The sequence below is a fragment of the Protopterus annectens genome, chromosome 7.part1, assembly GCF_019279795.1.
Source record: "Protopterus annectens isolate FY-2018-M chromosome 7.part1, PAN1.0, whole genome shotgun sequence".
Lineage (NCBI taxonomy): Eukaryota > Metazoa > Chordata > Ceratodontiformes > Protopteridae > Protopterus > Protopterus annectens.
In genome coordinates this window covers 76,334,317-76,359,753 of record NC_056740.1, presented here as the reverse complement: position 1 = coordinate 76,359,753, position 25,437 = coordinate 76,334,317, and the positions used below count along the sequence as shown (strand labels likewise).

General features: G+C 38.5%; 1 protein-coding gene across 1 annotated transcript in view; it reads right to left on the bottom strand.

Annotated features, from left to right (window-relative positions):
* LRRC49 (leucine rich repeat containing 49) overlaps window positions 1-25,437 on the bottom strand; it is a 2,278,115-nt gene that overhangs the window by 1,455,614 nt on the left and 797,064 nt on the right. Inside the window, exon 8 of the mRNA XM_044078469.1 lies at window positions 6,942-7,089. Within this exon, the coding sequence (XP_043934404.1) occupies window positions 6,942-7,089 (148 nt within the window). The remainder of the gene's footprint in view (window positions 1-6,941; window positions 7,090-25,437) is intronic.

Genomic DNA, 25,437 nt, shown 5'->3' with positions numbered 1-25,437 from the left:
GGGCCTGTTGCTATGATTTGAACAGGGGTGTTGTCAATGGTTAACTGCACCTGGAGGGTCCCCTGTGCATCATACTGTTTGACCAGCCTGGAGGTATGTATGTCTTTAATATATATTGCAACTCCACCTCCTTTTGCTTTGCTGCCCACAGTTTGGGGTCTGAATGTATAATAGGATAAGTAACCTGGTATAGCTGGGGTGTGGTCTCATCAGCTTTGAACCAGGTTTCTGTGACTGCACAAATAACAGCATCTTCCAGGGTTAAGAATGCTTGCAATGAGTGCAAGTTCATGTTTAGACTCCTAGCATTTAGCAGCATGACCTTTAATTTGCGTTTTGATGACATTTTTATATTGGTAGGTTTGACCTCATGGCATTTCTTAAAAAAAGTACTATGGGGGAGGTAAGAGCCTTTGCCGGAAGCCTGAAGCCCAAGGGAGACAGCTACAAGCCATCTCTGGCAAAGCAACATGGTCTGTCGATCAGGACTTTCCAGGCTGTCAGGTACTAGATACCCTTGGAATGACACCAGAAACTAAGCAATTTTTAAAGTCAATAATTTTCTGTTTGTATTGAGGCATCATTCTGGGTGATGGCAGAATGCTGCTTAAGGCTAGGAACACACCTGCCTGGGATACATATTCAGCGAGCTTGATCATGTCTCCCTTCATATAGTCCAGGGAGGTATGTCTGACGTCATTGACACCAACATGGACTATGACAGAGTCATAACAGTACTTGTTGTTGAGACCTGAGTGCATGGGTGATATGGTGGATTCTGACAAACAACTAACCGTGACTTTCTCCTTATCCAGCCTGGTTAGGAGCACATCTGTGCGTGTGTCTCTCACAATGGAGTCTCCTATAACTAATATGCTGGGTTTAAGATTAGGCCTTAGTGGCTGTGAGACACAGGTGTGTGGACTATGTGTGGTGTATGATGTGGTGGGCAGTAGAGCTCACGTGTGTTTTGGCCTTGGAGGTTTTTTTGTTTGGGTATGTTTTTGTTGAGGACATCCACATATGTGAATGTGTGTTGTGTAGGTGTGAGTGGTGTTTGAGGTGTGGTGTTTGTGTTGACAACTTTTTCAGTGCAAAATATACTGGCTTGTGAGGGGAAGAGCATGGACTCTAGGGTCTTAATGTAGTAGAGGGTTGTTCATGTACATGAGGCAGTTGCTACACTGTCTCAGGGTGCCCATGTCAACCAGATTGGCAGGAGAAACTGTAGGAAATTGTCCATCCATATTTGCCAGAATCTGACGTAGAGAGGCCAGAGAGAGCTAACGAGGTAAAAAGTGGAAGGTCTAAGATGAGTACTAGGTGATCACACAAGTGCTACTAAGGGAAATATTATAGCTGGAACACCTCGCAATGGGTTAAAAACAGTGCAGCTGCAGTGCATGATGTGCAAACAAGCCCAAACCAGCTCAAACATAGAATTTACATACCACAAAAAATAGATGATTTTAGTAGCACAGAAATCTAGCAATAACTGCTAGCCCCTGCTTTCTTTACCAATCAGCTTGTGCCAGACAAGGCCCAGGCAGCCCCGCTACTCTCACTAACAGAGAAGATAGGCCCCTAACAACACAAGGTGGCTGCCAGAAACACAGGAGGCAAACACAAGATGGCTGCCAGAAACACAGAAGGCAAAAACAAACAGCTCTGGATGCAGCAAATCTGTATCTAGACTATGTTACTCAATTTGAGGATTAAGAACACAGTAATACTCACAGAAAATCACAGATTAACCACTTAAGACAAAAAAATAGAACTCACAGTATGAAAAGATACAGTTAAACTGCAATGAAATGCAGCAAAATGCAGTTAAACAGTAATGAATTGCAGTAAATAGCAATGAAATACAGTAAACAGTAATGGAATACAGTTAATCAGTAAATTGCTTTAAAACAGTGCAACGTGATAAATTAGCTATAAAGCACAGATAAAAACAATAGGCAAGTACAAATGCAATAAAATAAGTGAATATACATGAAAAAGCACTTAGATTGGTCTTGGATCCTCAGAAATTTTAAAAAACAGCCCTGAAGTGATGCATTCTCAGCAGAGCCTGGTTCAAACAAACCCAAACCAGCGCAAACGTGAGGTTTAAATACCACAAAAAAATAAAAGATTATAGTAACACAGAAATCCACCCAATCCTGCTAGCCCCTGCTTTCTTTGCCAATCAACCTGTGTCAGACAAGGTCCAGGCAGCTCCGCTACTCTCAGTAGCAAAGAAGATAGGCCCCTCCCAACACAAGATGGCTTCCAGAAAGACAAAAGGCAAACATAAGATGGCCACCAGAAACCCAAAAGGCAAAAACAAACAGCTAAGTGAAAAAGCAGTTAGATTGGTCTCAGGAATTTTGTAAACTGTCCTAGAGATGATGCACTTTGATGCCACGAAGCCTAATATTTTGATGAACTCCCTTGCTGAGGCTACATCTATAAGAAAGAAAACCAAAGAAAATGCCTTGATAAGTAAGAACTTTGTCATCTAGTGGTAAGTCCATCCTTTTTCTGTGTCTATGAAAAACGCCCCCGGAAAACAATTCACTGAGAGGGTGTGAGGAAGGACTTCTGAAGTTTCAATTTAAAGCCCAAGTGGGAAAGGAGGGATGCAACCTTGTTCCAGGACTCCGAGCACCTCTGCACAAATCAGCAGGTCATCTATATAAGGAAATATGTGGATGCCTAGGGTTATGCAACAGGCAACAACTGGAGCCAGACACATTGTAAACACTCAAGGTGCAGTAGATAGCCTATAGAGAAATGCAGAAAACTGATAACATAAGCCAGCCACAGCAAATCTCAAAAACGTCCTAACATTGGGAGCAACAGGAATTTGATAAGTCTCCTTGAGATCTAGAGACACTATGAAACAGTGGTCTGGAAGCAACGCTGGGACTGACTGTAAGGTGAGTATTTTGAATTTCAGAACTTCTACAAAGGTATTTAGACAGGAAAAATTTAGGAAGGATCTCTGGATGTGTTAATTTTTTGGTACTAAAAAGCTTATCAGAGTAAACTCATTTGTCTTTGTGTATCACAGGCACTAGTGCTATGATCTCTTCTTCTACCATGTGATGAAGCACTGGAAAAAACAGCTCTGTCTGGTCCACACTGATCTCGTGGGTCTGGGGGGAATTCCCCTGAAAGACAGGGGATTTTCTACCCACTGTTAAGTGTATCCTCTCCAAATTATTCCCAGAATGCATTTGTCTGAGACTACCTAAAGCCAGGCTGCATGCTGACAGAGTAAGCCTGTGGGAAGGAGAAAGAGAAGGAGGGGGGTAGGGGTTCTCTGTGACTCGGTACAGTCATTTCTTTGTAGGAGGTTGATTATTTTTCAGAAAGGAATTCCTCTTGTTTGGTTTTGCAGAATTATCCTCCAGAAATTTCCTTTTGGATTCTTGACTTTTGTTTGCCTGCAATGTTTGTTGTTTGTTCTGCCCCTTGAAATAAGATGCCTTATGTTTGAGAATCTGTGTAACAGAGGGTCCAAATACCAATTCAGACCTTAAAAGTAAATTCAAAACTTTGTCATTTAAATTATCAAATTAGTTCTGATTACATAACCAAGCATATCATCTTAATACAACAGAAGAAGCAGAATTTCTCAAGACTGTATCTGCACTTTCAAGCGCACCTCTCAAAACAAGTTTCAAAACCTGAGTCAAATTAGAAGCAATTTATTCATATAAACATTCAACTCTGCAGGTTCAGCAAAATAATCTAAATACTATGCACATTGTAAAACAAATTTCCATACACAGCCTTGAGATTTAATATTGTAAAGGCTAGATTAATAGAAAGAGAAATAATTTTGTCCTGAAAATCTTAACATTTTCCCTTTTTATCAGGGGAAGTTGGAATAGATGAAGCCAAGGACTTTTATCTGAGCAGGCAGCTGGGTCAGCAGTCAAATAAGAAAAGAAACATTTCATATCCAAGGAAACCCTATATTTTCTCCAAGCCTTTTTGGGAACTGCTGGAACAGATGCTGTTGTCCTGCAGGCAGCTTTGTAAGCATCTTCCAAGGCTAGTAAGAGAGGGGTGATAGCCACAGAACTGGGCATCTCATTCTCTTTATGGTCATATCCCCTACTAAGTTCTGAGGTAGTTTCTAATTTCTTCCATGCAAAAACATCACAAAATCTAGCAATCATCTGAGGAAAATCTAGCACTTGTTTGGACTTAAGCAAAACTATACTAGAGGGAGATGGGGCAAAAGGTTAATGGTTTGCAAGCCAAGCAGTGGCCTTGACAGAATAAGCTGAGGCATATTTTGTTTTTTTCTTTTTAGGTGCAACTAGATTTCATGGGGGGTACTAGTGTTAGGATCCGTCAAATCAGGAGAGAGAACACCAGTCAGAATAATAAAATGATAGTAATGGAGAATGTATCAGAATAAGCATTTTTCTAGTAATAAGTATGTCCTCACACAACTAAGCTCTGCCAATCTGTGCTGTTATCACAAAAACAGTTTGAAATATATCCAGAATTATTTTACAACTGACAGAAGTTAAAGAATTTCCAGTGCATAAAGTCCCAAACATCAAAGCAACCAATGTGCCACACCAGTGTTAAAAATTAGCTCTATGCACTTTAACCACATCAAACTGCTATAAGATGTTTAATAGCAATTGAAACTATAACTTCTTATCAGAGAGAGTAAAATTTCCATAATACATTCAAATAATTTGTGGTAAAATCTCAATCCAGTTTTAAAAACACACAGCAGATTCATACATTTAGTAAAATAATGCATAAATGTTGGAAAAAACAAGCTCTTTAAAATTTTCCTGCCAAAATATGAAAATAAAGCACAGTAACAACAGCAAACTCAGGGACAATTAATTTGATGATCTGACAGCATGAGACAGCCCCTGATGTCTAACAGCACACAAGCACACTGCACTTCTGACAGAAATACTGAAAGCTTCCTTGGAAACAGTAAAAACAAGCATTTGTTAAAGATGGAAGCTAAATAAACACACTAGAAGTATAAATCCCCACAGGAATTACTGCAAATATTGGCAGAAATAAAATATTAAAATAAATATTTTTAATAAACAAAAAATACAAACAGATTAATAGATCTAATGATAAAATTAAAAGAATGGGGTTCACCAATGAGGTTTATATGAGAGCACCTGGAAAAATCAGCACTGGATCCTGTGAAGAATCAGAGGAATTTCTTCTTCGGTTGGCATCAAAAGACTGAACATACACATTTCTCCTAAAAGCTGGAGGCTGCCCTCTCAGGATGTGCTCGGCAAATCAGTTGTCTCAGAAAGAGAGAGGGACAGAATTCTGAGCTTTTGAAAGCTGCCCAGTACTGAGTTATATTGTCAGATAACCCATAATGCCACTGAAGGAGTGGGAATGATGAACATCTGCTGCTTAACAGCCTCTTCACCTCACCACTGCAGTCCTGTTGTGAAGAATAGGGGGAGATAATAAAGATATATTTACATTAGAGTCTGACTGTCATGGATCTTCTCATCGATTCTGAGGACATCCCTCACAGTCTTCAGAAAACTCTCTCATCTACTTCCCTCAATTTCTAGTCTGCCCTTGCCTTGAGTAGTAAATTCTGGATCCCAGGCCAGAACATTCTACTGTTCAGTCCTTCCACCTCATCTCATGAATACACAGAATATGCACCTCCTTACTATCCTGTCATTCACTTCCAAGCAGTTTCTCATCAGTAAACCTATATTTCAAGCAGCAAATCCTTAGTTCATTTTTGGCAAGTTGTCTGGTTTCACATCCAGATTTCTGGTCAACAGACCTATCCCAGGTAACCCAGTCTGGGCAAATGAACATCTGCCAACTAGCTGCTTCAGCCCCATGGTTTATTATTAACATCAATCCTTTTTCAGATTTGAAAATGAGAGGTTCTCAGTGCACTAAGCACAAGCTAATACCCACACCTCTTTTTGGTGATATTAGTTGGCATGACCACATCACCTAGAGGCAGTTTTTAAGCTGTAGAGTTGCTAGCCCCTTTGCTCCATGATCTTCTATCTAGACAATACTGCTCACTACAGATAATGCATAAAGAAGTTGGTTCACATGACTCTTCCTTCAACAGGCATCACCTAGAGCCTCTGCTGCTGCTCTTAACTCTGTTCCTTGTTGGTAGACTTTTCAAGTTCAACTGGCAGGGATTGGTTCAAACAGGCACCTTCCAAGCTTGAGGGGGAAACACTCAAAATATTTTTTGGAAGTGGGATAACCTTACAGAGACAAGGGGAACACAGATACAATGACCAGAGGGTCAAGCTTGAACTCTACCACAGCTCTATGAGGTTAGCATCTTCATCATTAGACCACTACATCTGCTTGCTAACAATGTCTGTATTTCTGTGTTTATACAATACAGTTCAGCAAAAAATGCAGAGCAATTATCTTCAATGATATCGATTTTGTCAATGTTTAAAATATAAAGTCTTTACACAACATGCATTAGTTTTCTAGGGCACTGTCACTGTTAATTAATAAATACAGTTGTTCTGGTCAAAAAGAACAAATCTATGTAAAATTTAATTTAATTTCATTTTCAGGGTAAACACGTCACTAACAGTCAACATTTAATTAATTTATTATAACACTGATTACTAAAGTATACAGGAACAGACTACACAGCTATTTAGCTGACAAGTGCATGGCAATCGTGTCAAATCACTAGCTTTTATGGTAGTGCTGTCACAACATAGTTATAATACTTACAGAAGGAAGCTATATCATAGCTTGAAAAAACGCACATGTACAATTCATAGCATCACAAATGAAATACTGTAAAGATTCATAAAATCTAATATGAATCAAATGGCTCAATATGTTACAACGTGAGACTGTAGTTAGTTAACTTAATACTGATACATCTCCCAAAGCCTAGATCAATATCTACGAAGCAGCTTTCTCACCGTGATTCTCTTCATGTCCAGCTGTCGGAGCTGCAGCATGTGTCGTAGTACAGTCTGCTTGTACCATGACTCCTGAGCTATTGGGTTGCCATCGAGGGTGATTTCTGAAAGAGACGAAGACTCAGCAAGGCAGAAAATCTCTTCAAAGCTAAAGGAAAGAAGAATATTTACTTACTAAAAATCAGAAAACAAATTAAAAACTCATTAGTATTTTATTATTTATTTATTGTTAAGGCACTGTAACAGTCCCTGACACAAGTGATAGTTCTGCACTTACAGAGGGTCACAGCTGCATCACAATCAAAACAGCTGGAATTCCTAGTTTTGTACTGAGTATACAGAGTTAGTGGCTAAAATTTACTTTACTTATTCTCCAGTTCCACCTACAGGATTTTCATTGTACTAGCAGTTTGAACACTATTCCTGCAGGCAACAATGCAGCTTCAGTAGTATAATACTATCTGAGAATTCTACAAAGCTAAAGGACTGAAGAGCTCAAAATTCTGTATCAGTTGTTTGGGCACCAGTATCCAGAACCCTTCAAACTAAACTTGTTAAGACCCATATAGTTACCAATTTTTTAATACTTTCAAGTATTACTTCGGATTCAGTGAAAGTTTATTGTGTAACATTTTAATGGCCTAGTTCCAAAAAAAATTGCTCTCAGTCTAAGTGACCACTTGCACTGAAAGCAGGTTGAGAGCAAGTCTTTTGGACTCTGGCCCACAGTGTAAGCTTCTTTACAGACAGGCCTTACACCAAAGTAAGTCACTGGAATCTGGTCCTAAGTCTTGGCTGAAAAAAAATCTAACTTTACTTTAGTATTGCTTGTTTTCTCATTAACAAAACAGCTATTATTCTTTGTCCCCAAACAATGTTTACAGTAGTACCTACAAAACTTGGCTATCTTTGTTATAAAATATTTTATGCATTATTATACGACTGGCCATTAACATTAAAAACAAGCTCGCTGATTGGTCAAGTCCAACCAGAGTGCCTGTTGTGAATCAAGCATATGCCAACAGTGAAAGTCTGACTGAAGTACCAGTGAGTGGCCACATTTTTTTTTAATTGCCATCTCTTAGATGGATGGATGAATCTCTTAGACAAGCATTAGTCTGAATGAAAGACTGTGAAATTAAAAAGTGTGTCATTAATTAGTGACTTCGATTCTCACAATCTTTTTTTTTTTCCAACAAATCACTGAGGAACAAAATCACTAAATAATGACAGACCTTTCAGTTTCAGACATTCTTTCCTTCAAACAATGTACATGTATTCACATTTTTTTCAAATGAAAGATCTAAAGCTATGTACCAGCCCACAGAAAATACAAGGAAAATCAGGTACGTTCTGCAAGCTAAAACATACCCGTGTTTCCTTGTATTTTCCCATCTCTCTTGTACCTGTAAATTGTTAGGGGGTTACAGTTTTTTTTTCTTTAAAAAAAAAAAATAGCAATGGAGGTCACCTTTTCTTCGTTGTTTTCTTGCTAAAGCACTGATGTACTGTGTAAGCCTGGGAACGCAAATCCCATACACATGTACAGTACATCATCAAAGAGCAGAATTAGGAAACATGGAAGAGCAGCACGGCGCCATTATACAAAGACATTATTTAAGAAAAATATGTTTTTTTTTTTTTTTTAAATAATGTCATTGTATAATAGCAATAATCAACTCCTGGGTGTGGTATATTGAAGCTTTTTCCACACTTGGCTTTGTTTAATCACTTGGGCTTCACCTTCATGATTAAACTATACCAACTGTGGGTAAATCTTCAATATACCACACCCAGTCATCATTTATTGCTATAATATCACATCGACTCAAAAGAGCCTATACCTTATAAGACAAAAGAGCTAACTATTTTAATTTCAAACAGTAAGCAAAATATGACATACTGTAAATCCTTCCTGTAAAGTTCCAACATAAAGAGTCTAACAAGTTTATGTCTTTACACATATAAAAGCAAAACTGTCCATCATATTCAATATGTCCCAATATACAGGTCCATATAGTAAAAAGCAAATTGCAATGTATGCTACAAAATGATTCAAAAAGTTGCCTCATAATACTGTGGGTGCTTGCTCTTAATAAATATAGCATTATCTTAAAAAGAAAATTAATTATTCACTGTTTTTCCAAAATCATTACGAAAATTTGAAACCTGAATTATATTGTTGGATAAATCATATAGATAGTTATTTTCAGGCCCACAACACAGTACTGCACATTGACATTAAATTAAATATATTTTAAGATATCCAATACATTATTAAATCAAAACATTCTTGATAGCAACAAACATCATTAACTGTTATTAGCAATGGAACCAATTTTATAGTCATTTGTAGACTTTTTTTTACTTTTTAAACCATATGTTGTTAGTATTGTAAAGTTCTGTAATAAAAAAATGAGGGCAATAAGACCAAATACACAGCAATCAAAGGCCCAAATAGTTGCATATTCCTGGCCTGAAAGATTTCAACACAAAGACCTATCTGAAAAATAATGACCAGTTCAATTTAGTAGAGAGAGATGTATACCCTGAAATGGTATTTAGCTGAAGCCCTTTGACAAATTCAGCAATGCTACCTCTGCAGGCAATCCTTGATCATTGACATCTACTACACTGGTATGAGAAGATACTAAACTTGGGAAGAGTTGATGCAGAGAACTATTTTTAATATGAGACAACTTTACAGAAAGTATGGAGGAAATGTGATTCCTAGAGCAATATTTGATTTACTGATGAAATTTCTACTTATTACTTAGTATGAGAACTGTGAATTATGCTATGCTGCTATCCTATCTTAAAAATGGTGGTGGGTAAGTTATCTATATGTGTATTTATATCTGTACTGTCTAGAATTTCTTCTGTTATATGCTTCCTTTACCCTCTTGAGAAAACAATGCACATGAGCCTGAAGCAACAAAAGTTCATCCAGTGATATATTGCATTTGTTGATTTGAATGACAATAAAGTTTACTTTACTTTGACTTATTGCTGACATCTACAATGAGAAAACTCAAATTATGTAGTACAAAGAGAAAATGGTCATTATGGGTGGAGTGGCAGCTTGAAGTAAGGCAGGAATAATACCACAATGGTAAAGTTATTATCACCTTAGATAATGAGCTAAACATTAAGCAATACCATATGGGAGAACAAACACTGTCTGACAGGGTATTAATGTAAAAGTAAAGTGCAGTGCAAAAATAAGTCTTCTGCTTCCTGCAATGTAACAAAGCAATGTAAAGCATAAACAAAAAAAAATCCTATGGTAACTAGCTGCAGCTGAAACACAGAGAATGAGAAAGACAAAAAACTATAATAAGTAAGAAATAATAAATATGAATTAATGAAAGTAACATAACCAGCAGTTACACGGACTTGCAATTTCTCCTCTTCTTAATAAACATACCCCTTAAAAAACTCTACTTGCTTTGTGTGGAGATAAAAATGAGCAATAAATAAATGAACGAATGAATGAATAAATAACTGCAGCACCAGCAACAGTTTCCACAATGTGTGTGTATGTGTTGGTGTACACACGCGCATCTATATGTGTGTGTGTGTGTGTGTGTGTGTGTGTGTGTGTGTGTGTGTGTGTGTGTGTGTGAGAGAGAGAGAGACAATGTGTGGGGAGAAGTTGCAATGTTTGGCATTTTACTGCTATTATTAGTGAACATCTTTAATTGTTTGACTGCAGTAAGACATCTGAGGTGTACATAGTCAAGAAAGTAGCTGTAACTGCTGGGAAGATTTTTATGCAGGGGGTTTAATACTTTGCACGCACTGTATGTGTACAAATTTCTTCATTCATTTGAACATAATATGACACCTGAGGTGTACACAGTTAAAACAACGGCCTGTAATTGCTGGGTGTGTGTGTGTGTGTGTGTGTGTGTGTGTGTGTGTGTGTGTGTGTGTGTGTGTGTGTGTGTGTGTGTGTGTGTTGTACCTGTGCAACAGTGTGCACATCTATGTGTTGCTACATCTATGTATATATGTGATTTTTTTGTATGTGTGTGTGTGTGGACATTGTTAAATACTTACATAACTTATATTCTAGATTTAAAATAATTCTTCCAACATATAATTACATATGCTACAGCACATTCGAAACATTTGGCAGAGGAACTATCTATTTTACACCAAAATTATAAAAAAGGATATACTTTGTTTGTGTCTTTCGGCTTTTCCCAGTTAGGGGTCGCCACAGCGGAACTCCGGTCCGCTAATGATTGGCAGTAGATTTTTACGTACTGGCTTGCCGGGCCTAACGCACAACCTTCAACGAAGGAATGCCCATTCACGCATGTTGCTACACAGAAGACGCTCTGAGAATCGAACGGGCAACATCTGTGAGGTGACAACGCTACCGCAGCACCACCACCGCAGTATTTATAAAAAAGAATATACTAATTAAAAAAAAGAGAAAAGAAAAAGATAATGGGCTATCTGTTAAATTATTTTGTAAGTGCAAAAATGCCCTTCAGAGTGGGTGTTATTGGGAAATAGTGTACCTTCCAGGGGTGGTGAAGTATTCCAGCTGCATTGTTGGACCTCACAACATATCTGGGTAGGATGTTATTTTCCTGTAACATCCACCCTGCAGAGTGTTACTGCTTGATTGCATAAGATACTTTGTGAAATGAAAACAATGAAGACCAACAAATTTGACTCATGAGGGAAAGAGATCTAGGTATAGCAGTAACTCATTAATGGTGGTAGAAAGTAACATTAGTCCCCAAAGTATGCTATTAGATTGTGAAAGTTTTTTTTTTTTTTGTTTAATAACGTAGTTGTGAGTGTGTGCCTCCTGTGGAAGGTTGGGCGTCGGGCTGGCAACTCGACACCGTAAATCTCCACTGCCAATCATGAGCGGACAGATGATCCGCTGTGGCGACCCATAACTGGGAAAAGCCAAAAGAAGAAGAAGAATGTCTAAATGTGTTTACGCTAAATTTATACTTGCCAGAATGTTTCACATAATAAACACAAGTTGTTGAGGGTGTAGTACTGGCATACTAGGTGATTTTTAACGCATAATTTAAAATATAATTTGGGGATGCTCCTTGCCAGATCCAATAAAAAGAAGAGCAGGAATTATGAAAATTACTTTGGCCATGTACAAGTAATCTTACTGCATCTTCATTTTTGATTAGCATAACTAATGTGAACACATTAAGCAGAAGTGCAAGATTCATGCTAGAGCTTATGATACTTGTTACTACAGAAAAATAATTTACTAGATAAAGAAACAAGGGGTCTGACCTACAACTGATTATGTGCAGTTAATAATGTCTGAAATGCAAGATCTAGAATTAGCTACACAAAACCAGAATCTCAGACAGAAGACAGTAGTGAAATAGACTCCAAGAATATTAAGTATGAGTTTATAGTGCAACACTTATGGTCTTTTTCTAATGTTGTCGAGCTTCTAGACGTTTGGTAGTTAATATAAAGAATAGGTTTATGAAAGTGGGTTTAGGTTTGAGAATCATTTTTTTTCTGTTATTGTAACTTATTGTAAATGTTTGTCAGATGGATTTTTGAGTGACTATTTTACATGCTAAACAAGTGCTGATAAAATGTACTCTGTATTATTTTTCTTGAAATGACTGTATGAGATATTTTATGCTTGTAACTAAGTGCTGCTCTGTGTGAATAAGGTGGACGATTGCTATTTAATTAAAGGATATTGGATTAGACTGACATGCCTTCCTTTCCAAACCCCCTGTCTATTTTCATTTTCTTTAATTAAGACTATTTATGGGAGGAATTTTATTTAATAATCTGCTGATACACAATGACTCAACATCTACTAGTAGCTTATGTGCAGGACACCATGGGTGGGGAAGATGGGAGCAAGTGATTAGCTTGCCCATTCTGAAGGAGTGTTTGAGATCTGGCCCACTTCAATACTACCACCTAATGGAGAAAGACATTTACAGTATACAATGTATGGGCGAGGTACAGGCGCTTGGGTCTGGAAGTTGCATGCATCTAGTAAGCTTCACTTCACAAGTGTGTGCAGTAATATGTGCACCAACAGGGGAAGGCACTTAAGTTTCACTTCTGCCAAAGTGCCTGCCAGCTGCTGGAGGAGAGGGTTAGGGCTAAATGAAAAAAAAAACTGCCTGCATAATGACCTTTTGTGAGTAGTTTTCATCCAAAACGAAAAAGAATGAGTTGGCTGATCTTGGAAGGGCTGTTGACTGGCAGGCTGCAAGGGTAAAAAAAGTCTATCATTATTAGTTTTATTTATTTATATATATATATATATATATATATTTTTTTTTTTTTTTATTATTATTATTATTATTTATTTATTTATTTTATTTATTTTACATTTGTTGACCGGGCTAGTCTAGCTGGATATACATCCATTTTCAGTAGAGGCCCGGGGAGAAAAGCTCCAAACAAAAATAATGACAAAGTTAACAATGCATAGAAAAATAAAGAATCACAACACAGAGGTAGCATTGGTCGAGAAAACAGTTATAATAATAAATTTGTAAACTAATCAATTTTAGTAAAAATTATACTAAACAATTCTACAAAACACATTAGAAGGTATGAGCAAGTCTTAGTTAAGGGAAAAGAACATATATATTATTCTCATATTCCAAAGTAAGAGGAGTGAGTAGATTTGGAGGCAAAGGTTACAGGAGTAGGGATAGGGGTAGGAATAGATAATGAGAAATAAGATGTCAGTCTGGGTTAGTGCATGGACAAAGCCAATGAGCTTTCAGATGTTCTTCAAGATATTTTTAAAAAGAGAAGTAGAAACAAGGGTAGAAAATTCCGAAGGAAGCTGATTCCAGAATTTTCCTGCAGTGTTTGAGAAAAGTGAATCCCCGGCTTTGTTGTTAGCTTTATTTGAGGAAACTAGAAGCTTGTTAGCACAGCGTAGTGTAGTTAGATTTGTATATGGTATAATTAGATTAGTCAGGATAGGGGTGTTGTTAGGGTGGTATAGGATCTTTTGTGTAATAAGTAATTGTTGACAGAGTATATGGTTTTGCAATTCTAGCCATCCAAGTTGTTTGAGGTTAAGGCAGTGGTGATTTTTAAAGGGGGAACTTGTGATGAATCTAGCTATGCTATTATAACAGGTGGAGAGTTTAGAGAGGTTGTTTTTGGACAGGTTAGTATATATAACAGATATATATATATATATATATATATATATATATATATATATATATATATCACAACCATTATATAATGGTATATTCCATATTTTCTTCCGTGAACTTGGTACAAAAGATTAATTTGATGATTTCTGAAACAAAATTCTGAATATATGGATAATCCTTAATGCTACTCAAATACAAGTTATGTTACTTAGTCCACAAGACCTATTTTTCTTAACATAAGAAATATTTTTCTTAATATTTTTAGCCTTTAAAATAATATTTACTACAATTCTAGAGTAGTCTTGAATGTATGGGAAATCTCCATCTGAGGTAACAATATTAGTGTTAAAATCTGAGATAAATAATTGCAAAGAAGTCTACTAACTGATCACAATCACTCACAGATTCACCATTATTTTTTATTTCATAATCAAAGATGATCCCTGGGATTCATTAACAATCATGTAAGCTTCACACAAAACATATACAATTACAGCACGTTAGCATGATAAGCAGACTGCTCATTGAATATGCACGATGATCACTATGCTTACATGATTCCAAGCACTCTTTCATGACTAGCAGCAGTGTTGTGGGCATGAAACATTGCTAGGTATCATGAGCATGCAATGTAAATAAAAGTCCCTGCAGGTATGCAAATGTATTATGCATGCAGACAGCTTATATGAAGTAAGAGCAAATAGATAAGAATTTAGCTGCATGGGATGTGAAATTGGGTTAATGTACACAGAAGTCAATGTTAACAATACAGAGATAAGTATGAGGGAAGGGTAAATGGAAAAAAAATATTAAGTTAATGTATTCAAATGTGATGATATCACAGAGAAGCATTTTCAACAGAAAGAAATGCTCATAATGATGGTAATAATAAGTAATCCTGTTTCTAATTTTTACCCATGTATATAACTTAAAAACGGACATGCTAATAATGGATGTGAGAGGGAAACAATGCAACATTGTAAGAAAGGGGAGTAAATGCGATATTAATGTTGATAACATACCAAGCTGATAAATGGTTAACAAGGACAGTGGCTACATTACAGGCTACTTGCATACAGTGCAGTTACTGAATATGACATATATATAGGGAATGTATGTAGGATTACTGACAATAGGGCTATATGCTACATTTCATCTTGTATAAAAAAGGCATGAACCGTACAGCAGCTGTTGTCATTGGACAACCATAGATAGGGGGGTATATTACCCTGACACGTCTTAAACAAGTATGTGTTTTATATGGCTTACAATCAAAATTGTAAAGGCTCAAGTGAAAAAGTCGTGTGAGCAAAAGGCACAATGCCAAAGTGGATTAATACAACTTTATAATAATGAATGTAAAGCTTGATTCGTTATTATGAGCTCGGCATTGCAAATGGATATTGGAGTTCAGTGAGGATCAGGGAACTTACCCCTTTCCTCACTGTAGTGCAATCTTGAAATTGGTATATATAATTTGCAGGGAGTGCAGGGGGGCTTGCTCCCTACTAAAACATAAAAGGACATACAGACTTTCGAAGCCATAAGTCTGGTAAGTCAAATGTCATGTTTACGACGTTTGACATATAGGTTACATTTTGTTTTCCGTTTTAGGATTTTTGCTCGTTGTTTAGATGGCAAAAAATGTTGACATTGAGATTATGATAGTAAACCGCTTTATATACATGTGCATCATAAGCTGTAATATAACAGCAATCAAAATACACAGGTGACAAATATCAACACAGATATGATGCCACTGCAGTACTTCAGGGTCTCTGTAAACAGAGTGCATCTAATACAGGAATATACTGGCAATGCTCATAAGACATTACAGTGAACACTGACATAACAGCATGCAAACAATACAACACACACAAGAAAGTGTCCGAACACAGGCCCAATCACAATTTATGATGATCTGGCATCATGCCATACAAGAAGATGTTATGTAAGCTCTAATGTCCAACAAAGCTGTGCAGTGTGAACAAAACAATTACAATAATACATAAATGTTTGGAGGTAGACATGCAGTACAGTGCATTCTTATTTGGAAATTAAATAATGTCTGTGATCAATGACATATTCATCATCTGCATCTTGCCAGACCCGAACACATGCTAGGACAGATAACAGAAAGATGTGCATCAAGCTATGATGCCACAGAAACAAGCACACTGTGTGTGAATGACAAACATACTTGAAGGGCTTACAGCACTTCCCCAACTGTAATGGGAATGGGATCCTCTACCATGGAGTGTGATGCCTTAAAATGGTGTCCTCTAAATACTTCCTTTGGTCTGACACAGTTATATGACAGACATAAGTTACAGATTCAACTCCCTGCCCATCATACTACATACTCTACAAAGCTATGTATTGATTGCATCTGTCACATGACATAGCAAAGAATCTTGTCAGAAATAAATAAAATTAACATCCAAGATAATAAAGGACATTTGAGGATAATGTGTACAATATGGTTTTGCCACAATGATGACATGAAGGTAACTACATTAACCTTCACGCAACTATGAGCATTGCAATATCAATGTTTCTTGACCAAGAAGCCTGTTCCTGTTGTTCTGTATATCAATGTCCCAGATTTGAAACATACTGGATCTGTGTACACATGCTATACAAGTCATTACTGAATGCATGTGATGCAGGAGCACTTGGCACCACAACATTTGCAGAACAACTAGATCAGTGGTAGGATATCACAAAATGACTTGATACTTCTTTCTCCAAAGTAAAAATGGAGAATGATAACTTCATGCATGTTGTTTGCCCAGTGTCAGTGCATTCTAGAATGTTGCCCTTTGCTAGAACTGAACAAAATGTTTTTAGTCCACCAACAACCAACATAAGCATGAATCATCTGCACCACAGTAGAAGTCTTAACAAAGCTGTGAGACCACCTATGTAAAGTCATTACATCCTATGATTGTTTTGCAATTTGTATGAGCGAAAATGGCTGGAGAGGGTTCTCCTACTATAACGGTACACATTATAATAGTTGTGGATATCATTCATGCATTAGCAGTAGTAGGACACCCAATGTTTACAGTCAGTCAATATAAGTTTTGAACACCTGACTATGTAACGACAGAAGCTACATGACATTGTGAAGAGTGAACGTGCCATGGTGCCACTAGTGCTACATCTGTGAGATATTTTGGTATTTGAAACACTGACATTATGTTATTGCTTCAAGTGATATGTGTGCCTGTAATTTCTTTAAAAGGCTGTTGTTATATGTGTTTTTCGCACACAACATTGCTTGCTGCTAGTTGTACTCAAACATGTGATGCGTAATGCAGTTTTCTCTGTGATGGTATAATGGCAGTCATGTACAATGCGTGGATAATCACGGATTTGAACATATGCCTTACTGAGGCAACAGTATGCAGAACAGTGTCTCATGTATTCATGCCACAAGAAAATCATTAGTATTTCTCATGTGAAAGCCAAAAGTCATCCCAAGGTATCATCATTGCCCAATAAAGCAGTTCTGTGTCAAAAATGAGTAGAAATCATTGTAAAAGGAATCCCAAGCCTACATATACATAGCAGATAGCTGGCTGAGAACACTGTTACCTACATGCACATACACAGATATACTGGCACAAGAGAGCCTAAGGAGTAGCGGCTAGATTTGAACATACTACCTAAAATCATAAAGAAAAAAGGAGGTCATTGTCCCACTGTAGTCATCCCTCATTAGACCCATTATAGAATACAACGTCCCATTTGGTATGTACCTCTCAAGACATCTGCAACAACTAGAAAGGCCGCAGAAATACCTCACTAAAAGAATCACAGGCCTAAAGCACATGCCGTATGCTGACTGCCTTAAAAACCTCCAGCTATACTCTGTCACATATCATCTACTCCGAGGCGATCTCTACTTAACATACAAGGCCATGTCAAACCCTGAGCTGCTGGACATACTACACTTAAAGAAATCCCAATCCCTCAGAGCCACATGCTCCAGGGATCTAAACCTTGCCATCACAATAAACAAAACATGCTGGAGGGATAGAGTCCTGACCCAGAGACTCCCCAGACTCTGGAATAGACTGCCCATACATGTCAAGCAGAGTGCCTCTTTGGCCATCTTCAAAAATAGCCTTGATGATTGGATGGGAGAAAGGAAATTCACCCCAGGGATCACATCAGTCACCCTGCTAGACAGGGGTCCAGGAAAGTAAATAGTGTGGGAAGAAATAGCCAGGGAATTGTTATGGCTAGGCTTGTATAGGCCCTTGGGCTGATAGCCTAATACCAACCTATGAACCTATATGATCACAAGGTATAGAACATTGCCTAAATCACATGGGTTACACAAGATGCTATTTTCTAACTAAACAAAATGTTTATTTGAATGGATAACATCATCATTTTTCATACATGGATGTTCTAAAAATGTATGAAGGTGGTGGAAGTGCATAGTAACACTACACATACTACATGCATTAGAGGCCTTCAGTATACAGCAGGACAAATACAAATGTATAGTAGGCAATCACTGCAGATTCAAACCTCCTCCCTGTGTACCTATGCAGTCTAGAGAGCACAGTATCAACAACCAGCACCACAGGATAACTCACAAGACCTTTGTAATGTAGTATATTTTTAACAGCATGATATACACATTTTGTTTCCAAAATTGTTTACTGCCTGGGGTAATACAAATTTGTAGGGTAATCCTGTACCAATGAAAACCTGTCTCCTAAGTGGAAGTTTACATAAGGGGTATTGTCACACATACAACTGTACATGACAGTACATACACACAGTCACATCAATTAACCACTGCTGTTTTTGAACCCCCTATCTATCTAGTTACACAATCTATAGAAGACAGAATTAGCCACAAATGCCACAGGAGAAGTCTGAGTTGTAAGGGCACAGTGTGCACTTTTGAAATGATGACCTAATCAGTATGATGCAGAGAAGAAGGGGATAATTGTAAACCAGTGGGTTATCACTCAAGCATTCCTGCCAGTTCATTCCGGGATGATTGCATGGAAAAAGTAAACATTTACAATGTCACTGTCACTTGTCTTGTCTCATGCTTGTACAATGTGCATTGACAGACAATTCCTAAATACGACAGTGCATTTCTGGATACGGATTATGTGTGAAATGGTTACCCATCATTGTAACACAGCTGCAAATGTAACCACTGGAGTGCAGATATACATTAGCAGACTGACTTAACTGAGTCAACATCACTCTGAAATCCAGAAACCTTGTTTTCAAAATTCAATAAAGACATACGGTCTTTGTACAACTTAAACAAAGAATTATTTGCTGAAAATATTTTTTACTCTCTGCCTGAAGTTTAGCACTGGCTAACGCAATTGTGCTGCAGAAGGAAAAGTATTAGATTACGCATAATCATATCTTGAGGTGTTGAACTTAGAATGGGAACTAGAAGCAGTGAATGGTGCTTTGTGATGACTTTTGTGAAAATAAGTAGCATACACATACAACCATGTCTGAATCTGATGGAATACATAACATGTATGTGTTACGGCCATGTTTCAGGTGTCATTGTTTACATATTTGTCATTACAACTTTAGTTTGTCAATACGTATATGTATGCTACAGGAGCATTATGAACCAAACATTTATGCTAGTAGAAACATGGTTTATAGAAATGGTTTTGAAGCAATGAGGTTTATTTGATGACGCAGTGGAGGTGGGAAGAGGTGGCTCTTTGTTGACAGGAATACATGTACATACAGACATAATAAGAGATTAGTTCATTTCTGCACATATTTGTGTTGTGTTACAGTTTAGCATTCTAATTATTCGGACAAGATCTGTGCAAGACCATATTCACAAAAGGCAGCAAGCACATTAATACACCAGCAGGAAATGGTGTGTTAACACAACATGTAGCAACAATTACACCCACAGGAGTCGTAATAAACATTCAGAAACACTCTGGCGTACATCCGGATTTGAACCTTGACAGTATTAAGAAGAGAGTACAGGCAGGGTGAAATTGGTGAAGAAGAGTGTCAAGAGTGATTTGTGACAGCCAGGCACCAGTAAGAGTGAAAGGGAAGGTCTACAAGAGGGTAGTGAGACCAGTTATGTTATATGGGTTGGAGAAGTTGGCAATGACAAAAAGGCATGAGTCAGAGCTGGACATGGTAGAGTTAAAGATGTTAAGATTTGCACTGGGTGTGATGAGGATGGACAGGATTAGGAATCAGTATATTAGAGGGTCAGCTCAGGTTAGACAGTTTAGAGACAAAGCCAGAGAGACGAGATTGCATTGGTTTGGGCATGCGCTGAGGAGGGATACTGGGCGTATTGGGAAAAGGATGCTAAGGATGGAGCTGCCAGGTAAGAGGAAAAGAGGAAGGCCTAAGATAAGGTTTATGGATGTGGTGAAAGAGGACATGCAGGTGGTTGGTGCAATAGAGCAAGATGCAGAGGACAGGAAGAAATGGAAACAGATTATCTTCTGTGGGACCCCTAACAGCCGAACGAGAGAAGAAGATTTGAGGATAATCTAAACACCCCAAAGGAACTCCTACTTAATAATGTTCCAATATGACAGCAAATTGCAGAAAGGGAGCATGCACGTATTGATCATTACCCTCATGACAACTGTATTCTATACATTCAACTTTTCAGCTTGTTCAACAAAGATTAGCCTGACTATACATAGCTAAGCACAGTAGTGTGAAGGGCAGCAGAATAATGAGGCCGAAGGCAAAGACTCGCACAATTTTGCCATTAGCTGTGTACACCCATTTAGCATGATTTACAGTTGGTGCTCAGTGCCAGACATTATGCAAATGCAAAGGAGAAAGACTAATGACACAGAAGGGAGAAGATACACAGATGGGGGAGAGGGAGACAGAGATCAAACAGCTTATGACAGAAGCAGGATAATGGTGGCTCATAATATGGGGGTAACAGCTACACATAAAATGGTGTACTAAAAACCGTCAGTAACACTTAGCTAACACCCAGATTAGTTCTCTTGGATTTATGCAAAGATCTCTCTACAGATCTGGCTGAGCATCAAGCCTCAAAGGAACTCCTGCATCACACACTTTAAACCACACAAATGAAGAACAGTGACAATTTAGTAAAGCAGAAGGAGTGAACAAAGAATGAGAGAGAGAGAGCTGGAGAAAGTAACAGCAACAGTATTTTTCTGGGACATGTAGGACCATCTGTATGGAGTGTTACTCTTACTGCTGCTGGCTCTGCCTGTGGTACTGGGAAAAATGGTCCTGGCCCTAGTTTGTCTTTGTTGAAGCTGTCTTCTGAGAATAATATTGAGCAACAAGGAACAGACTAAGTATTTTGGCAGAGGTGGCTGGGTCGTACTTCAAGCACCTCCTGAGGTGTCTAGACACAAGAATCTTGATTTCAGCAAGGTTTCTGTATCTAGACACTTCAGGATATTCCTAGTTTAAGCATGAGCATTGTTGTATCCTTGCTCGGTGAAATTGGTGGGTTACTCATAGAAGAACCCATAAAATATGTGTAGCATTACATGTACTAGCTACAGGTACTTTTCAGAGACCCACAGGGGATATATTAGGGGCACTGCAGGCCTCAGCTTCCAGAATACTGCATCAGTTTCTGAATGCAATGCTACAACATGTAAAGGAGTGTATCTGTTTCCCACACATCCCACAGGAGACAGCAAGAACTACGTAGGAATTTTATGCAACAGCACACTTCCCTGAAGTTTTGGGGGTCATAGATTGCACACACACATTTTTTCAGTAAGGCCCCTCCCCTTCGTGGTAATGTTGTTTCATCAAAAGGACTATCTTTGCTCCCCATATCTATACATGCATACTCCTTCACAAGCCACCATTTTAGAAGAGCACTGCAAACATTTGAAATCTTGATTTGCTTCCATTGCAGGACAGGAAGCTACCATCACTGGAGTAATCAGTCTAAATACATGTTCCTCCCTAACCTGCCCCTGCTTTTTCATCCTCTGCACTGGAGCAGTGGCAGGTCTAACTGGCTGCGAGTCACCTAATTTTCCTTCAGGACGGCTGCCATACATCCTCCCTGCCAGCAGTATCAGTTGCCAGTTCCATTAAATGAACTTGGGGCAACTGGGCAGTTGTCAGGGCTTTATCCTTGTATGCCAGTGGGTTGACTAGTTTCTTAAATTTTTTTGATAAATGTATATACTCTAATCTTGTTTTTCCCTAATAGAAACTGTGCAGAGTTCAACCTCTGTTTTTGTTTAAATGTATACTTCATGTAACTGTTCCACCAAACTGGGTAACAAGTTATAGCAGTAACACACTACTTTTTCAAAGCTACATGTTTATCAAGTACATCATATAATGGACTATAAAATATATTCCAGGCCTCTTTGATTTATTTTCTAAGACACCTATTCAGTCAAATTTGCCAGTATATTTATTGATCAACTTATAATTAGCTCTGTAACAGCTTCTCAACACAGACTTTTTCTCAGTATAAATTAATGCAATGACGCATCTGATGGTCAGAGTCAGTTAGTGTTTCGCATATTTCAACATTATAACAGAACAACTCAGAGGCATAAACACACAAATTGTTTTACTTCTTATCCTACACTGTACAACTTGCTCATTTCTTTTTTTATTTTATTTGACATTTTATTTTACTGGAAAAGTCCGGCTGGGACAATATCCCACTTTTAGCAAAGGCCCAGGGAGAAAAACTCCACACTGATATTAAATAAAGTTATTACAAAGACTAATACAAAAGAAAAAGTAGTTATGTACTTACCATAACGTTCCATGTGAGTTGTTCATCAAGCTTTCATTCTTACAGATGGGTTTGGAGCCGATCCTCCACTCCGAGTTGGCCTACTACAAAGTTCGAGGTCTTCAAATAGCTTGAGGCCAAGTCCCTATCCTATGATGCACCTAGAGTTACCTCAGATCTTGTTTGCTGTGTATAATAATACCATATGTCATTCTATCACTCCATAAGAGAGAGTATAGAAGGGTTGAGCAACCAGGAAGGATCCAGCATCTCAGTCTTCTAAAAGCTCCGGAGGGGGTAGGAGGGAGAGAAGTAAGAATGAAGGCGAGATGAACAACTCACATGGAACATTATGGTAAGTACATAACTTCTTTATGTAAAGTTGTTCTAGCTCACCGTTCATTCTTACAGATGGGTAGCGTCCCAAGCACCATCTATCTCAGGTGGCTCACGGGAGTATGTTTTTCAGGACAGTAGACCCAAGAGGCCCTGTCTCTTGGAGGCCCTGTCAACTTTGTAATGAGTGATAAAGGTACGAAGTCTTGACCAAGTGGCTGCTGCACAAATGTTATCAATAGGAAGTCTGGCAGAAAAGGCAGAGGATGCAGAAAATGCTCTGGTTGAGTGAGCCTTAATTTTGTGTTGTAAGGGCATACTGGCAGCTGAATAAGCAAATGTGATACAATCAGATAACCACTTAGACAGAGTTGTTTTAGCCACTGGCATACCTTTCCTGGAATCTGAAAAGGAAACAAAAAGCTGTTCAGATTTCCTAAAATCTTTTGTTCTATCCAAGTAAATTCTGAGCTGTCTGTGAACATCAAGTTTGTTCTGTGTTGTAGATTGTTGGAGTGATTGGGGAAGAAAACTGTTAAATCAATAATTTCATTAAGATTAGTTTCAGTGCAAACCTTAGGCAAAAAGGAGGGGTTTGTTCGAAGTCAGAGACCGTCAGCATGGAAAATCAAATAAGGAGGCTTAATGCACAAGGCTTGAAGCTCTGACACTCTGCGGGCAGAAGTAATAGCTACTAAAAAGATAGTCTTCCATGACAAAACTTTGAGGTCACATGAGGAAGCTGGTTCAAATGGAGGAAGGATAATGCAGGAAAGCATAAAAGTTAGATTCCATGGGGAATAGGAAGATTTCACAGGTGGTCTGAGATAAAAGGTCCCTTTGAGAAAGGCTTTGGATAACTTGTGTGACATAATATTCAATCCTTCAAATCTAAGATGAAAATAATAAATGGCAGCAAGCTGAACACGAACTGTTGCTGCTGCAGCTCCTTTGTTGAAAATCATAGTCAAGAACTCTAAAATGGAAGCCATAGGGGCTTGGTAAGGATCAATATTGTTTTTAGAGGCCCATATAGAAAAATTTTTCCATTTGCTAAGGTATAGCTTCCTTATAGAAGATTTATGAGAGGATAAGAGAATTTGCTTCATCTCACTGGAGAGGTTATGGAACCTGGCTATGATGGGAATTGGAGCAGCCAAGCTGTCAGCTTCAGGGACTGCAGAGAGGGAGGAAGTACAACAGATCAGAAGGTCCAGAACTGGGTCCAGAATCCAAGGGTCTTCCAAAAGATGAAGTTGAAGGAAGGGAAACCAAATCTGACGAGGCCAATGAGGGGCTACTAGAATGATGGTCCTTCCCAGGGTTTTTGCTTTCTGTAGAACCTTGGGTATCAATGGGATGGATGGAAATGCATACAGGAGACCTGGAGGCCAATCATGAATGAGTGCATCCCTTGAGACTTCTCCCGGAAGGGGAATCAGGGCAAAATAGCTTCTGCATTTCGTGTTCATGTGACTGGAAAAAAGGTCGCAGCAAGGCTGGCCCCACCTGCGCAATATCCTGTCCACTATTTCTTTCTTAAGGGACCACTTGTGGAGCAACAAAATTGCTCTGCTCAGCTTGTCTGCTATTATGCTGGATTTTCCCCAGGATGTGAGTTGCTAACAGAAAGCGCAGGGTGAATCTAGCCCACTGCCATACTCTTACGGCCTCGCGACAAAGGGCATATGACCTGGTTCCTCCTTGTTTGTTCATGTACCAGACCACTGACATGTTATCTGTCTGAATCGCAATCGTACCCAGAGGAAGAGTGTCCTGAGGACACTGATATGCAGGTGTGTCTCTTGATTGGTCCATGTCCCCTGGGCTGTCCTTCCCTGAAAATGCCCCCCCCCAACCCTATCAGGGAAACATCTGTGGTCACTGGTGGGGGCAAAACAAAGGGACGACCTATCGTGACATGAAGTGAGGTCAACCACCACTGAAGATACTTTTTGCAAGAGTTTGTGATCATTATCAGATGAGACATGGGCAGCTCTCAGTAAGACTATTGAGTGAACAACAGCCAGTGCAGTATCTGCATGTGCATGCGACCCAGCAGTAAGGCCAGAATTGCAGCTGCCATCATACCTAACAATTTTAGAACTTCTGATGCTGGAGCCTTGCTTTTGGATATCAGACTGCAGACCTGCTGATGGAGTAGTAAGACTCTTTCTACTAGAAGTCTTAGCATGGTGGTGGTGGTGGTGTCCAGTTCTGCTCCGATAAAAATGGTATGTTGTGATGG